The 17,166-nt window shown below is 45.9% G+C and overlaps 1 protein-coding gene across 1 annotated transcript in view; it reads right to left on the bottom strand.

Moving 5' to 3' along the window:
- man2a2 (mannosidase, alpha, class 2A, member 2) overlaps window positions 1-17,166 on the bottom strand; it is a 73,911-nt gene that overhangs the window by 39,406 nt on the left and 17,339 nt on the right. The window contains 7 exon segments of the mRNA XM_084334632.1: window positions 663-845; window positions 1,636-1,838; window positions 3,231-3,408; window positions 6,706-6,892; window positions 10,412-10,585; window positions 11,486-11,613; window positions 14,203-14,374. Coding sequence (XP_084190758.1) covers window positions 663-845; window positions 1,636-1,838; window positions 3,231-3,408; window positions 6,706-6,892; window positions 10,412-10,585; window positions 11,486-11,613; window positions 14,203-14,374 — 1,225 coding nt within the window.

The following is a 17,166-nucleotide window of genomic DNA, read 5'->3' as shown; positions in this document are numbered from 1 at the left end:
GGCTACAGTTTAAGTGCTTTGTCAATAGAAACACGCAAGGCAGATGAAATTGGACGAGTGGACAAACGAGAACATCTTTAATAAGACGAGTGCGAAGAAGAAAGAAGAGATAACAAAGTGCGGTCTGTTTTTCATTAGGCGCCCCCCCGTCGGTTCACCGCACGAGCGCTTCAGACCAGACACCCCCGTGTCTCCGGTGATCAATATCTGGCTGCAAAACAAAAAAAACGCATAAAATGAAATATCCAGATTTTTATTTATTTATCTTTTTTTATTATGTTTTTGGTCGATATTTTATTGGTTTTCTCCGGGCAGTCCGGCAGAGAGAGAGAGAGAGGAAGTATGGGAGATAGAAGGGGGAAGACATTCGGCAAAGGTCGCCGGGTTCGGGAGTCGAACCCGGGACGCGTGAACACTTAAGGCAACCTACTTGCATTCAGCGTTTCTCTGATTGGCCACGACGCCCATGTGACCGCGGCAGAGACGTGGTGGTGCGCCACCCTGGCACCCCCCGAAAGATTCAGATCTAACGACACTTTCATGTTTTTCTCTCCATCCTCATTAGCAGCATCCCCCCCCCCCCCGGGACGTGAGGAGAACGTCGTCACCGTGACTACGGCAACAAGTTAGTGCACTCCCTCCTTGTTGCCGGGGTCACTCACTTGTTGCCGTAGTCGGTGACGACGTTCTCCTTGGCCGTGCCGGTGATGCCGTCGTGGTGCTGGAAGAGCCCCACGGAGCGCCGGGCGTCCACCAGCAGGGCGTAGTCCGACAGCGGGTAGCGGCCCTCCATGCCCACGTGGCGAGCCGTCGCTACCGCCAGGCTGTAGAGGATCTCTGCCCCCCTGAGAGAGAGAGAGAGAGAGAGAGAGGGAGGGATATAGAGTTAAAACTGTATATTGTATAGTAGTGTACATAGGACCCAGTGCCGTAAACCTCAATCTCAGGACTTTAGCAGGTCTATTCTATCATGCCCTTTTTATGTCTATTTTATTACATCATTTTATTATTTAGTATTATTGCACAATCGAAGCGGGCATGGCCACCCGCATTTCAAACTTGTTTACAGAAGCTCTATACAAGACCATAATACAAGAGGGGCCAGAAATGGTCAGTTTGTACTCCCTCGTCCTAGAACCAATGCTTTAAAGCGGTCTTTTATTTATAGGTGCATAACACTCTGGAACAACCTACAGTAGTTATCTCTACACTTTTAGTAAATCGATTTTTAAAAAGAAACTCAAATCTCAATTACAGCTGTTGCCTTAATGTGTATTGCATTTGTGTATGGGTTTTTTGCCTCTTCGCCTACAAGTTCTCATTTTGTATCTTTAAAAATGGATATTTATTGTATGTTTTTAGTTAATTGTTTTGTTTTTTTATTTCCATCTATAGCATCTGTGAAAGTAGCTTATTTGCTATATACTAAATTCTAGTTTTTATCTTTTGTATTGATCTATGCATTAACTGTTTTATGTATTGTGTTGTGTGGACCCCAGGAAGACTAGCTGGGAGCCATGGCACCAGCTAATGGGGATCCTTAATAAAAAACAATAAAACAATTTCACTGTGTGTGCCCTGGTATGTATGTGACAAAAATAAACCTCTCGAGTCTCGAACCTAGACGAGCCTCACCTGAGGTGGGACTCCACCACGCGGTCCAGGCTCTTGTAGAAGGGCCGAGAGGTGAAGTAGCCCGTCCAGTAGTGGTCCTCGCGGTCCGCGTAGGCGAAGAAGTCGCCGCTGAGCACCGGGTAGTCCGCGGGCCTGGCGCCCTGGGCCACGCCGTTCACCTTGTAGACGGCGTCGAAGTAGTCCGTCAGAGTCCCGAACTGGGCCTGGAGACGGGAGGAGAGAGAGAGAGAGGCGTGGAGCCGTGTGGACGGATTACATTACATGACATTAGAGACTAGATTCAAATGTATCGTCCTCATCAGGGGTGTAGATATTTGTGACCCCACGATGATTAGATTCGATTACGGTTCTCTCAGGCGACGATTCAATGCGTCGTGAAATCTCTTCATTTGACCACGATTCGATTCGATACATTTTTCGATCAGTTAATTCCCCCCAAAAATGTTGAATACACAAAATGTGGCTGTGGGAACTGATTCACTCAGCATGAATGTACTATAAGTCAATAATAATAATAATTATTATTATTTTAATAATAATAATAATAATAATAATAATAATAATAATAATAATAATAATAATAAGGGTGTAAATATTTGACCCCACAACAACGATTCGATTACGATTCTTCAGGCAACGATTCAATATTAATTTTGACCACGATTCGATCTTAGGATCGATGCGTTGCACGACTCGTACAGTACAACAGTGGTTCCCAAAATGTGGGGCGTGGAGGTACTGAAGGTTTGGGGCGCGAAAACTAATAATATGCATTTAATAATAATGAACAATATTCATTTAGCCTACCAAAAACTGATAAATGCCAATGTCAACAAAAATTTACTGACTGGCACTTTATACAGAGCACATTCAGAAGCCTAAATAAGTTTTAAAAGTATGTGGTTCTGTAGGTCCAGAGCACAATCTGACCCAAGCCGAGGGCTTCTGGAGCAGTTTCTGTGTCACTTTGGTCTCGCTATTTTTTCTCCCATCCCAATTTCGCCTCGCCAATTCTCCCTTCAGTTCTCCCCTCCCCTGTCTCGAACGTTGCTAGACCATGCCTCCCACTGGTCGGCTGCAGTGAGGACAGAAGCCTTGCATCACGTGTCCCCTCCGGTACACGAGGAGGCAGCTGTCACATCTTTTCACCTGCGCAGCTCGATCTCTCAGTGGCGAGGAGTAACGCGTGGGAGGCTCACGCTGCCCCCGTTGCTTCCCGATTCTGCTGTACAGGCGCACCATCCGACCTGTAGGAGTCGCTGTCCACAACGTCCGATCCCCATCCATCAGTTTCCCACCCCCTGATACGGCCAATGTGTATCAGTACGGACGACCAGCTAAACTGAAAGCAAATGTGGAGCGCTGGGATCGAACAGGCGAGCCCAGCGTCTCCAGTATTTCGTGTCGAGCGCCTTGCCCACTACGCCACGTAGCCGCCACAATACAGAAACATTTTATATTATGTAATATTATTTCATGTAATGTAAATACCTGTGCAAATTAAATTACTTTTTAAGGCCTTAAATTTGGAGAATTTGGAATTGTATACTTTAGAATACCCCGCGGACACCCTGTGGCGATAGTCTCTCTCTCACCTGCACATGCAGCTCTGGATGAGAGTTCATGTAGTCGAACATCTTCTGGTAGTTACTGTACTGCTGGTCCCACTCCAGGGCCTTGTCGAAGCGGAAGTCGTCCCCGAGCGGAACCAGGACCACCTTACTCCGGAAGAGCGTCGACTTCTTACGGTACTGGTCCAGAAGCAGCTGTGCCCTGTTTTCAACAGAGGAAGTGAGGGGTTTAGTGAGGGGTTTAGTGAGGGGGGCGGTCTGTTTTCAACAGAGGAAGTGAGGGGTTTAGTGAGGGGTTTAGTGAGGGGGGCGGTCTGTTTTCAACAGAGGAAGTGAGGGGTTTAGTGAGGGGACAGTCTGTTTTCAACAGAGGAAGTGAGGGGTTTAATGAGGGGTTTAGTGAGGGGACGGTCTGTTTTCAACAGAGGAAGTGAGGGGTTTAATGAGGGGGTGGTCTGTTTTCAACAGAGGAAGTGAGGGGTTTAGTGAGGGGGCAGTCTGTTTTCAACAGAGAAAGTGAGGGGTTTAGTGAGGGGGGCGGTCTGTTTTCAACAGAGGAAGTGAGGGGTTTAATGAGGGGGTGGTCTGTTTTCAACAGAGGAAGTGAGGGGTTTAGTGAGGGGGCAGTCTGTTTTCAACAGAGGAAGTGAGGGGTTTAGTGAGGGGTTTAGTGAGGGGTTTAGTGAGGGGACGGTCTGTTTTCAACAGAGAAAGTGAGGGGTTTAGTGAGGGGGTGGTCTGTTTTCAACAGAGAAAGTGAGGGGTTTAGTGAGGGGGCAGTCTGTTTTCAACAGAGAAAGTGAGGGGTTTAGTGAGGGGGGCGGTCTGTTTTCAACAGAGGAAGTGAGGGGTTTAATGAGGGGGTGGTCTGTTTTCAACAGAGGAAGTGAGGGGTTTAGTGAGGGGGCAGTCTGTTTTCAACAGAGGAAGTGAGGGGTTTAGTGAGGGGTTTAGTGAGGGGTTTAGTGAGGGGACGGTCTGTTTTCAACAGAGAAAGTGAGGGGTTTAGTGAGGGGGTGGTCTGTTTTCAACAGAGAAAGTGAGGGGTTTAGTGAGGGGGCAGTCTGTTTTCAACAGAGGAAGTGAGGGGTTTAGTGAGGGGTTTAGTGAGGGGACAGTCTGTTTTCAACAGAGGAAGTGAGAAGTACGGGCGGCTTGGTGGTGTAGCGGAGATTGCGCTCGTCACCAATGCAAGACACTCCCGGTATCGAATCCCAGTCTCAGCATTGCCTTCGACTTGGGCCGGCCGTCATACTAACTCAATTGGCAGAGGTAGCGGGTGGAAAGTCGATGGGTGGGGATTGGACGTTGTGGACAGCGACTCCTACAGGTCGGTTGGGTGACGCCTGCACAGCAGAGACAGGAAGTATCGGGGGCAGTGTGAGCCTCCCACGCATTACACCTCGCCACTGAGAGTCCGCGCTGTCTGGTGAAAAGATGCGAAAGGGTTCTTCCTCGTATACCGGAGGGGACACGTGATGCAAGGCTTCTATCCTCACCACAACCGACCTGTGGGGGGGCATAGTCTAGCAACGTTCAAGACAGGGGAGGGGAGAATTGGCAATACGAAATTGGGATGCGAGAAAAATAGAAAATGAGAAAAAGTGGATCAAAAAAAGAAAGTGAGGGGTGTAGTGAGGGGTGGTCTGTTTTCAAACGAGAAAGTGAGGGGTTTAGTGAGGGGACAGTCTGGAATATAAAGCACTGCTTTGTGTTTTGCCGATTCACAGGAAATCACAGATGACCTTGGAGAGAAAGGTGGATCGAAGACGTTTCTGTGAAGCAATCAGCGGCTTTCACTGAAAGACAGGGATTTGCCATTAGCCTCTGGAAGTGACTCTTTAGACAGTTTAGTCCCGTCTCGCTCTCGCTCTTCACAAACACCCACAGCCACATTCTCTGCAGAGTTATGTTGTCCTTGGTGCCGAGTGCAACAAGTAACAAAGGTTTGGCAGATATCCCACCTCCACTCCCTAAGACACAATGTCAGGAATAGCCCCCCACAGAACCATTGTTCTATTCCACAACAGTAGCCCCCACAGAACCATTGTTCTGTTCACAGTAGACCCACAGTAGAACACTGACCAGGGATAGGCGTTGATTTTCCAATATTCGAATAGTCGTTAAATTATATAAAGATCGTTGAGATCGTTTTGTCTCAAAACATATATTTTCCCTAAGTTTTTACGGGCAACTACACCGTTACCCATCAACTAATATGTACGGCACGCTGGGTACAGCTCGCTAGCTAGCCAGGTCGCATAACAGTCTGTTAACAGCTGGGAGAACAGAAAAGAAAGATCGTAGAGATGTTACATGGAGCAGCGTTTTGTACGTCGGCCATGTTGTTTCACTAAAGCTCCTACATTTCAAGCATCAGTGACGTAACGTTGAGAATTTATGCTTTTGTTCCCGGAGATAACGCTAGCCTGGCGTGCTAGCGCCAGCCGTTAGCAACGACAGCAGCCAGCTAGCTCGCTCGTTGGATTATCTCACGTTTGCTATTACGTTAACCTCTTGGCCAAAAGTGGCCATTTTTTTTTACTTGAACTTGAGGACTGCATACTTTTTTTTTTGAAAAGCTTAGCTTTATACTTATAGCACATGCATGAGCCTGGTCTCTTTTGAAAGGTAACAATCTGAAGTTTCTAAAGCAAAAAAGGATAATCACTTTTAGTGCTAATGAAATAGAGTAGAAGAGGTTTGAGAACTTGAGTTGAACTTCTCTTTCTCTGAATTTCTCTTTAGTGGTTGCCAGATTCCTGTTTTTTAAGTTCCAGCATTGGAGGTATGAGCTGGAAAACACGGCGGTTCCATAGCCTGAAGTGTTATGTACTACAGGTCCAAATTCTATAAAAATCCATTCAGAAATTAGTGCTTGAGAAGGGTTTTGGTCAACTTTGGTAAACTGTGTATAAAAGAAAAAGCGAGCAAATCCAAAATGGATATCCACCTTCGTGGGTTCTGAAGATTCAGTCACAGCTCATTTTCAACTTTCACCTACTTCCTCTATTCGCCCCCCCCCCCCCCCCACGTGGGGTATCGTTGGAAGCGGACACTCTTTGGCTACAACGCTGACCAATCATTTTCACCATCAGTGGTGGTGATTGGTCAGTTCTCGAGCGTATATACAGTCAGATGTGGTCATTTGACGCGCGGCCTGTAAAAAAGACGCTCGCCTGACGCATCGTCATGTAACTCGAGAACCGAGGCACGGAATTGGTCGAGTGAGGTGGCGTTCGAATGACGGCAAATTCAAGCTTCGAACGGTATATTGCATGATCGGCAAAAAACGCCGGGCCCCCACCTGTTAAAGAGGTTAAAAACAAAACCATGCGTTAACGTGGAAGCTCAGACATTTCAAGCATCAACAATGTAAACTTCAGAATGAATGCCGTTGTTCCGGGGAAATAACGTTAGCCTGCTGCGACTCTCTCTCTCAAATATCTAGCCCACCGAGCTCGCTTGTTTGATTACGATTATTGATTATTGAACTCGCCTCTCCGCCACGTTGGCCTCCACCACGGCTTTGGGGGGCACCTTCCAGGGACAGTTGACCCGGCCGCCCGGTAGCCTCTTGAAGTCGAACTGACAACAGATCTTGGGGTCCGGCCCGCAGGTGTGGGGCACGTCGTAGCTGTAGAACGGCATCATGTGGCAGAAGATGTCCGTGCCCGAGGCGGGGTCTGTCGGGGACAGGGGCACAGTGAGCACAAGACTTATGGTGTTGTGTATTATATATATGTGGGGGGGGGGGGAAAGTCAGTGTGGATTATTAGCTGCAAAACATGTAGATTGTTGTCATACAATAAGAGAACGAGCTCTGTAATAAATGTTTCTGGGTGGCTACATCTGTATTAACTGATTGAATGATTATTTTGTCATTTAACGACTTTCTGTCGATTGTTTTACCGTTATTGATAATGTTATGGCATTTTCTATTGCTTATACGTGTTATTGTTTGTATGTTGGACTTGCTTTGGCAATAGGTACTGTACTTTGATATTTCATGCCATAAAGCATGCCATCTGTAGCAAGGAGTAATACTGTACTACTACACTACTGCACTGTAGGCGAGAGCAGGTGGGCTGTGTGTGTGTGTGTGTGTGTGTGTGTGTGTGTGTGTGTGTGTGTGTGTGTGTGTGTGTGTGTGTGTGTGTGTGTGTGTGGGGGTGTGTGTGTGGGGCCTCTACATAAGTAGGCATGACAGAATAGTAGATTTGATAGCGAAAAATATCTCTTCTATTTTTAGGTCCTCCCATCACGCTGTTTAAGCATTCTACTGTGAAGCCAAGCATGTTCAACCTGTGCAATGATGATTCTGTGTTCTCTAATATTACAGCTAACACCCCTTGGGGAGGTGTCCATTCTTGAGGTTGGCTGTACTTTTGATTACAGCTTAGAAGAAGCCTTTCTAACCAAAGTGTTGAAATACCAACAGCTACAGCAGACCATCTCACAGCTAGGCTACAGATGTAAACTGCTAGTTTTTTTTTTTTATCTTTGGCAGCCTAGGAGGGCATGTGCACAAGTTGGTTGTGAGGGGCCTACAAATAGCCGGTCTCCCCAAAAGGAAGGCCAAGCAGTTAGCCAGGTACTGCTCAGTATCAGCTGTTATAGGAAGCCGCTCAATTTGGAGGAGGCGCTGTTACCTTTACCCATGAATGTAACGTTAGTGTTATGGAAATTATTATACGTTTTATCCTATTACATCATTTGTACAGCTTACTGGGCCTATTAGCACTCTAGTGTTATAGCTCTGTTAAATACATATTCTCTGTACAGTCTTGACTAGTTACTATAGTTAAATAGTATACAGTTTCTCAGACACTGGGGCGACAGTCTGACAGTGTTCTTAAGACAACAACCCAGGACAGTTTTGTCTTAGATATGACATGTTCCAGGGACAGTGTGTCTTAGATATGACATGTTCCAGGACAGTTTGTCTTAGATACGACATGTTCCAGGACAGTTTGTCTTAGATACGACATGTTCCAGGACAGTTTGTCTTAGATACGACATGTTCCAGGACAGTTTGTGTTAGATATGACATGTTCCAGGACAGTTTGTCTTAGATATGACATGTTCCAGGACAGTTTGTCTTAGATATGACATGTTCCAGGACAGTTTGTCTTAGATATGACATGTTCCAGGACAGTTTGTCTTAGATATGACATGTTCCAGGACAGTTTGTCTTAGATACGACATGTTCCAGGACAGTGTGTCTTAGATATGACATGTTCCAGGACAGTTTGTCTTAGATACGACATGTTCCAGGACAGTGTGTCTTAGATACGACATATCTCCAGGGACAGTGTGTCTTAGATATGACATGTTCCAGGACAGTTTGTCTTAGATATGACATATCTCCAGGACAATCTTGTGTCACATGATACGACAAACCCCTAATGTCATCTTTGTTTTCCAATTTTGTCATATCGGTTATTAATTTGTCATCTTCGTCAAACTGGTGTATTTATTGTAAGTCTGACCGGACCTTCTCTCTCACTTTCTGGGTCATACGCTTGTGTTACACTAGTCTCTGATTAGTAAACTGAGGATACTTTCTGTGGCCACAGAAAATAATAAAACTACTATCTGAATGTCTACAGTTCACCGTTTGGCTCATTTAAAATATTCCACAACACTAGCTATGTCAGAAATGCGCCACACATCTGGGATAAGTTAACATGACGTGCATCTGGCTGTATTTAACCTCAAACTGAAGTTGGCGTTGGGTTCATGTGGTCTGCTGTTACACACAGAATACGCTGTTTTAGCGAGCTTGTGCAGCCCCTGTCACTCAGGTATGATGCCTAAAGTTCAACGGGCTACAACACTCACACGTGTGTTTCAACAATGAGGAGTCAGTCAAGACAGCCAGCCAGCCAGCCAGCCAGCCAGCCAGCCAGCCAGCCAGCCAGCCAGCCAGTCAGTCAGCCAGCCAGCCAGCCAGCCAGCCAGCCAGCCAGCCAGGGACATAAGGTTGTATAGGGACACACCCTCCGGGTTCAGCCAAAGAAACGGACACTTCTTGTCAAGTTATCAGAGCAGCACCAATACTAGACATGGCTATATGTCACCAGACACGCCTTGGGTCTTCATTTTACTCTACCCCTACCAAGAACAAATGCCCCGTAATGTATAGAGCTGCTGCATACTGGAATTGTATACCTGTGAATATAATGATTATCGGCAACAGATTTACTTTCAAGAAAAAGTTGAAAAACGCTGTAATGAATAATGACATACAGTTGAGTTATTGATTTATTTAGTTAGTATTGTATTTGTGGTTGGAACCTTTTTGCGTTGTGATTTTGCAGATGTATGTATGTACTTAAGCTAAAGTGTTTTTTTTATGTTTTTATTGTTTTGTTGTTATTCCAATGTTTTAAGTTATGTGTTCGGACCCCAGGAAGAGTCGTCTTTCACCCCTGGGTGTGGACTAATGTGGGATCCATATAATAAACAAATAAACTGATCAGCCTTCCAAAACGTCTCGTCCAGACTCAGGCTGTGTCCAGCAGCGCGACTCGTTTCAGAACGTGTTCGTAAAGCGGAGCATGTGGATCAGATTAGAGTCACCGGTGTGAAAATTGTGGCCGATACCGATATTAATATTGCCGTTCTGGCCGATACCGATATTTACCGATGTCGATATCTCTGTATAGAAAACACTTTTTTACGATAATCAAATAAAGAGCTATTTTCCAAAACGTTTTTTTTCTTTTTTTTTTTACTTTTGTCATTTATTTTCAGAAATGACTGATATTTTTAAACAATTTAAGACCAAAACATGTTAAATAAAAATAAATATTTAAATAAAAATACATTTTTATAAAGGATACAAGTGTGTCCTGAATTCACACTGTGGATAAGCCAACCCTGAGTATTCTCAATAGACACCTTTTTTTTATTTTATTTACCCAGGCAAGCAATTAAAGAACAAATTCTTATACACAACAGCAGCCGGTCCAACATCTAACTCACTTGAGACCAAGTCACTGTATTCTGTGAACTTTGTACAACAGTTCAAAACTTTAAAGTACATCATTAGGCCTTAAATGGCCAAAGCAAAAAGTATTGGTATTATATCGACGGCCGATATTATATTTTGACATCGCAAACGATACCGATGTGTAAAAAGAAAATGCCCATATCGGCCGATATATATATATATATATGGTGCCTCCTCCTCCTCTCACCCCAGCTCTGCCTCCACATGAACTCCAGGCTGCGCGTGGAGGCGAAGTGCTTCTTGATGGAGTAGTGGACCCTCTGGATCAGCATGCTGGTGAGGTTGGCCCTCTTCAGGATGTAGGGCATGGTGGCGCTGTGGCCGAAGGGGTCTATCGCCCAGCCGGTACGAGGTGTTACACCTGGTGGGACACCACCGAAGAAGAGACAGGTTCAGGTTTAACGACTGCACATGATGATGATGATGATGATGATGCATTGTTTTTTTTTTTCACGTGTGCTGCACTGCACTCTGACCCCTCTGATGAAATGCATTTGTGTGGAGGACTGTCACTTTAACAAAAAAATCTAATTTGAAATTCTTTGCTAAATTGTAGAGACAAGTTTGAATTCGAATTTCAGTGTAAAAAAAGAAAGAAACCTAAACCTTAAAAAAGTCTAAGCTCTTTTCAAAGTTTTGGCTACTTTTTTTTTACCATGGTATGTTTGGTATCATTCTTTTCAGCACAGTCTCACCTATATGACCTGACCGTTTTTTTTTATATATATATAATACTATTATTAAACATTAAAAAAAAAAAAAAATTATTTTAAATTTAAAATTCGAATTTCTCCCTTCAAATTCGAATCTCGTGTTTTTATGTAAATTCGAAATTAAATTCGAAATTCGAAAATAATGTGACAGCCCTAGTGTGTACTGTATGTGTAACTAGAAGGGATATGCTTGTGTACATTGACAAGAAGAAGAAGAAGAAGTCTTTAATGGTCATGCAGATTAACACACGCATGCGAGATGGGCGACCCGGGAGAGGCCAAAATATGATTTAAAATTATTGTTATATTATTTCAAATGTATGTCCTGTGTAATGTTTGTTGAACTGCAAAAGGGGAAAAGTAAGTTTAAAAAAATGTAAAAGGAACATAACCAAGATGATGCAGGTGTTTGTCTTCTGAATTGTTTAATGTAACAAAAAAAGAAAAAGTTGTACAAATAAAATGACAAAGTACTGAAAAATGAAAATAAAAACATCATAAAAAAAAAAAAAAAAAAGAAAAAAAGAAAGAAAGAAATGCCCCCGTGCCTATATTCCTCTCCAGCCACTGGTGTCCCTCGATGAGCTGGTCTATCATGGCGAAGTAGTGCGTGTTGGCCTCGTCCGTCATCACCCAGCCGCCCGTCACGATCTCCAGCTGTCCGTCCAGGATCAGTCTGACAGAAAAGAAATAAAAGAAAAAGGATTAAAGACAAACAAAGTGAGGAGGTGCCGACGCCTCAACAGACTATTCTGGGTCGTGTGATGATTGGTGTTCCTCCATTTTACATTTAGTCATTCAGCTGAAACGCTTTTATCCAAAGCGACTTACAAGTTCTGCACGACAAGTCATCAGGAAGGAAGGGCACGACTCTATCAGCTGAGTAACAATGTTCATCAGAGTGTTGAGTGATACAGTGTAGGTTAGTTTATTAGGACAAGTGCATGACAGTAAGGTTTTTAAAAAATATATATATAATTTGTTTTCTTCATTTCAGATAATGATTGAAGAAGTGAGTCTGTAGTCGACCGCAAACGATTGGACGGGTTTCGGCTGTCCTTACTTGTGGTGGGAAGTTCGTTCCGCCATTGTGGGGCAAGGACCGAGAATAGGCGATAGAGAACTCTGTAGAGAACTCTGTGTTCAGGCATCCAGAGTAGTGACTTGCCCACCGGTGTACGTTTTTTTTTTTTTTTATATAAATAAAACCCATTTAGTTCCATTTTCGCATATCAATGCCCGGCTGCCCGCATTCAATTAAAAACCGCTAATTTGTCAAATATTAAACGTGTCATCAAGCGTGTCAGTCAGATTATTATAAAACATTCTTTTTTTTTTGATCCACTTTTTCTCCCATTTTTCTATATTTTCTCCCATCCCAATTTCGTATCATCCAATTCAACCCTCCCCTGTCACGAACGCTGTTTCTTGCCTCCCACAAGCCGGCTGCAATGTGGACTAAGTCATACATAGCACAAGTCCCCTCCGGTACTTGAGGTAACAGCAGTCGCATCTTTTCACCTGCGCAGCTCGACCTCTCAGTGTCGAGGAGTAACGCGTGGGAGGCTCACGCTGCCCCCGACACTTCCTGATTCTACTGCGCAGGCGCACCAACCGACTTGTAGGAGTCGCTTGTTCACAACGTTCGATCCCCACCCTTCAGTTTTCCCTCCCCGTAATACGGCCAATGTGTATTAGTATGAACGACCAGCTAAACTGAAAAACAATGTGGAGAGCTGGATTCGAACACGCGAATCCTAGCGTCTCCACACTGGTGGCGAGTGCCTTAGACCACTACACCACCTAGCCGCCCTAGATTATTATAAAACATTCTAAATTGAACGTGTCAGCGCCGACGGCCGCTATTTTCACTTACAGGAGTGGTTTTAATTTCACGTGAAGGAGAGAAGGAAGACTCTCAAACTACGGGTCGCGACCCAAAGTGGGGTCGTGGGTAGGTGACAGTAAAAAAATTATAATAAAAATAATTATTAAAAATAAAATTTATTTTATGTTCTGGCAACATATTTGGGCTAAATATGGCTCGTTTTAAAAATGTGTATTGATAACATAGTGCTGTAATTTCCTTTTCTAATAAATATGCATGATCAAGTTCAACGTGTGCTTTTATTTTGATATTCCTTAATTCCACGTTGAAATTACGCAATACATTAAGTGTGTGGGGTCACAAAAAATAATCCTAAATCAAATGGGGTCGTGGTATAGAAAAGTTTGAGAACCCCTGATTTAGAGACACACCAAGTTACACAATAGTGGAGGATTTAGAAATATTTCAGATTAAACCCTGTAGCAGTGATGGCTCGACTGGAGAGGAGCTCAGAGGACCAGTCCAGACCAGCAGCAGCTCAACTGGAGAGGAGCTCAGAGGACCAGTCCAGACCAGCAGCTCGACTGGAGAGGAGCTCAGAGGACCAGTCCAGACCAGCAGCAGTATGTTTGACTGGAGAGGAGCTCAGAGGACCAGTCCAGACCAGCAGCTCGACTGGAGAGGAGCTCAGAGGACCAGTCCAGACCAGCAGCAGTGTGTTTGACTGGAGAGGAGCTCAGAGGACCAGTCCAGACCAGCAGCAGTATGTTTGACTGGAGAGGAGCTCAGAGGACCAGTCCAGACCAGCAGCAGTGTGTTTGACTGGAGAGGAGCTCAGAGGACCAGTCCAGACCAGCAGCAGTATGTTTGACTGGAGAGGAGCTCAGAGGACCAGTCCAGACCAGCAGCAGTATGTTTGACTGGAGAGGAGCTCAGAGGACCAGTCCAGACCAGCAGCAGTATGTTTGACTGGAGAGGAGCTCAGAGGACCAGTCCAGACAAGCAGCTCGACTGGAGAGGAGCTCAGAGGACCAGTCCAGACCAGCAGCAGTATGTTTGACTGGAGAGGAGCTCAGAGGACCAGTCCAGACCAGCAGCAGTATGTTTGACTGGAGAGGAGCTCAGAGGACCAGTCCAGACAAGCAGCTCGACTGGAGAGGAGCTCAGAGGACCAGTCCAGACCAGCAGCAGTATGTTTGACTGGAGAGGAGCTCAGAGGACCAGTCCAGACCAGCAGCTCGACTGGAGAGGAGCTCAGAGGACCAGTCCAGACCAGCAGCAGTATGTGATCAATGCTACTACATTGATCCATCCATCAATGAACAATCCCCATGTGCCTCCTCCCCATGTGCCTCCTCCCCATGTACTTCCCCATGTGCCTCCTCCCCATGTGCCTCCCCATGTGCCTCCCCATGTGCCTCGCGGGCGGCGGCTCACTTGCGCATGGCCTCCTGCTGGTGCACGTCCACGCTCTCCCACCACTTGGACAGGAAGGAGATCTCGGACCAGATGAACTTCCTGCTCGGGTCCTCGGCCAGCTTCAGCACGGCGTTGGTCAGGATGTGCTGCGTCTGGTCCGTGTAGTACTTGTCGAAGGTCTTGATCCAACCTGCCGAGAGAGACAACAACGCGGCTAATTAGATCACGAGGGAATTAGCTCGTTTCTTAATTAGCAGCGCGGCAGCTGAGCTCGGCAGCAGCAGCAGCAGGAAACGGCTTTTCCTCCCGACACAGTATTCCTCTAAACGCCTCCCCCTCTAAGAATTGTGATCACGATTCTCTCACACAATTCTTATTTTTCGTCGTCATTTAAAAAAAAAATTAATTAATTAAAAAAATGTAACGATTTATTTGAGTAAGTTATTCTTATTTTTAAATAGTCATACATTTTAAATGAGAACGCATAGATCTATGAATCAAGATCGTGATTTCTTTTTTTAATTAATTGTGCAGCCCTAACAGGGGGGGGGGGGGGGGGGACCAGACACGGGGCTGTGGGAGGGGAGACAACGGGGGGGGGGGGGGGGGGGTGCCAGACACGGGGCTGTGGGACGGGAGACAACGGGGGGGGGGGGGGGGGGGGTGCCAGATACACGGGGCTATGGGACGGGAGACAACGGGGGGGGGGGGGGGGGGGGGACCAGACACGGGGCTATGGGAGGGGAGACAACGGGGGGGGGGGGGGGGGGGGGGGACCAGATACACGGGGCTGTGGGACGGGAGACAACGGGGGGGGGGGGGGGGGGGGGGACCAGATACGGGGCTGTGGGACGGGAGACAACGGGGGGGGGGGGGGGGGGGGGGACCAGACACAGTGCTGTGGGACGGGAGACAACGGGGGGGGGGGGGGGGGGGGTTAGACGAGGTCAGAGGAGTTCGATCATTATTTACTGAGGACGGCCAGATAAATGTTGATATTTAAACATTTACAAACACAATACATGATCATGCAATTTTATTTTGTGTGGCGTGGCATTACAACGATAAATAACAAAATGTTCTAAATAAATTGAGAAGTTTGGACTTTTTTCTTTCACAACTGAACAATTTTATTCTTTGTAATTACAGAGAGAGTACAGAAGTACAGAAAAAATACCGTATTCCAGGAACTGGTACCGGTTAAATGTGAAAGGTACCCAACCCTACAGTTCATTCAACCATGTGGACAGGAGAGAGAGAGAGAGAGAGGTGTTGAGCTCTTCACCGACAGTATGCTGGTCTCACTGTAGGACCTACTTAACCCTTTATTCGCCAAGGACGAGTTTCCACGTCATTCTCCGCCATGCGTAATCTGCCAATGACGCCGTAAGGCGTCTTTGAGATCAATATTTCAAAAATCTGTGATGGCAATCATATTTTACCCACGGAGACTTGGGATCTCCTGTTGATCTCCTCTCAACTCTCCAACAGTTCAAGAGCGCCATCTGGTGGCCGATCGGCGGATCGCCCAAACAGGAAGTGACGCGCCGGAAGTGGTGCTCATCCATATTCGGTCCGGGCACTCGCTATCGTTAGCGGGACTCTAGCTCGACACACTGGACAGCGATCAGTTGCCAATAACTCGATAAACAACATGATTTGGACGTATCACGGTCAGAGGAAGATGCGGTAAGTTTCAGCGTGTCTGATTATTATTAAACGTATAATCTGCTCCGATATATATATCGCCCATACTAAATAAATGATTTAACGTCGGCCACGGACTTATAAACCGCCTTGCCCACTACGCCACGTAGCCGCCCTACAATTGAACGTTTTAATATCATGTCAATCGGTATCAAACTACATTTGATGATGGAATATATGTATTTATAGCTATAACTTGCGTTCTGCAGAATGCTGCAGAAAACGATAAAAACATATTTATACTTTAGACCGTATTTTAGTATGAATATGTGAATGAAAAAGTAGAACGTTGCTACATCCTAAACGATAGATACTTGACGTTGAATGGGCCATAGTAATGTCAATTTAGCAATACAATTTAAAAAGTTATAGCCCTGCAAAGAAGGGGAACATCTCCATAGACTTATAGTGGTGGCAGAGAGGGGATTAAGATCAGAATAATCCCTGGCAGATAAAGGGTTAACTTTACCTGCAGTCTGTGGACGTTAAGATTCCCTCCCCCCCTCTCTTTGATCTCCCTCACCCATCTTTCATTCCCTCCCCCATCCCTCATTCTTAACCCCAACAAACCCTCCCCCACTTTTCCATAGACCACCGCAACACTTCCGGTTTTCTGAATCATGGGAGAGAGAGAGCGGCCCGGGGAGAAAATTAATGAATGTGGATGAGAGCCTCGACATGAAGTGGTTGTAGCTACGGCTGTGGGGGGTGCGGGAGACGTGATCCAATAGACCTTTATATACGCCTGAGTCTCCTGAACACGGAGAGACCGATCCCAAGTCAATCGGCACTTTCTTGGCCGAGCTATAGTCACTTTTCCGCACCTACTACCGAACTACGCATGCGCAGATTGCATATTGCAGAGAGTCTAGGTTCGTCAATCTGCGAGAGTTCGGTAGTAGGTGGGAGTATATTTATGTCTTTCTTCCATTACACCCCCCCCCCCCATGCTGCTGCAACGCACCTGGGTCGTTGTGGGAGTGATGGTGACTCACCTGGGTCGTTGTGGGAGGAGTGATGATGACTCACCTGGGTCGTTGTGGGAGGAGTGATGATGACTCACCTGGGTCATTGTGGGAGTGATGGTGACTCACCTGGGTCGTTGTGGGAGTGATGGTGACTCACCTGGGTCGTTGTGGGAGTGATGATGACTCACCTGGGTCATTGTGGGAGTGATGGTGACTCACCTGGGTCGTTGTGGGAGGAGTGATGATGACTCACCTGGGTCGTTGTGGGAGGAGTGATGATGACTCACCTGGGTCATTGTGGGAGTGA

The sequence above is a fragment of the Notolepis coatsorum genome (assembly GCF_963971535.1).
Source record: "Notolepis coatsorum genome assembly, chromosome: 18".
In the NCBI taxonomy this organism is placed as follows: Eukaryota; Metazoa; Chordata; class Actinopteri; order Aulopiformes; family Paralepididae; genus Notolepis; species Notolepis coatsorum.
The sequence above is the reverse complement of the archived record's forward strand: the minus strand, read 5'-3'. Positions and strand labels throughout refer to the sequence as shown.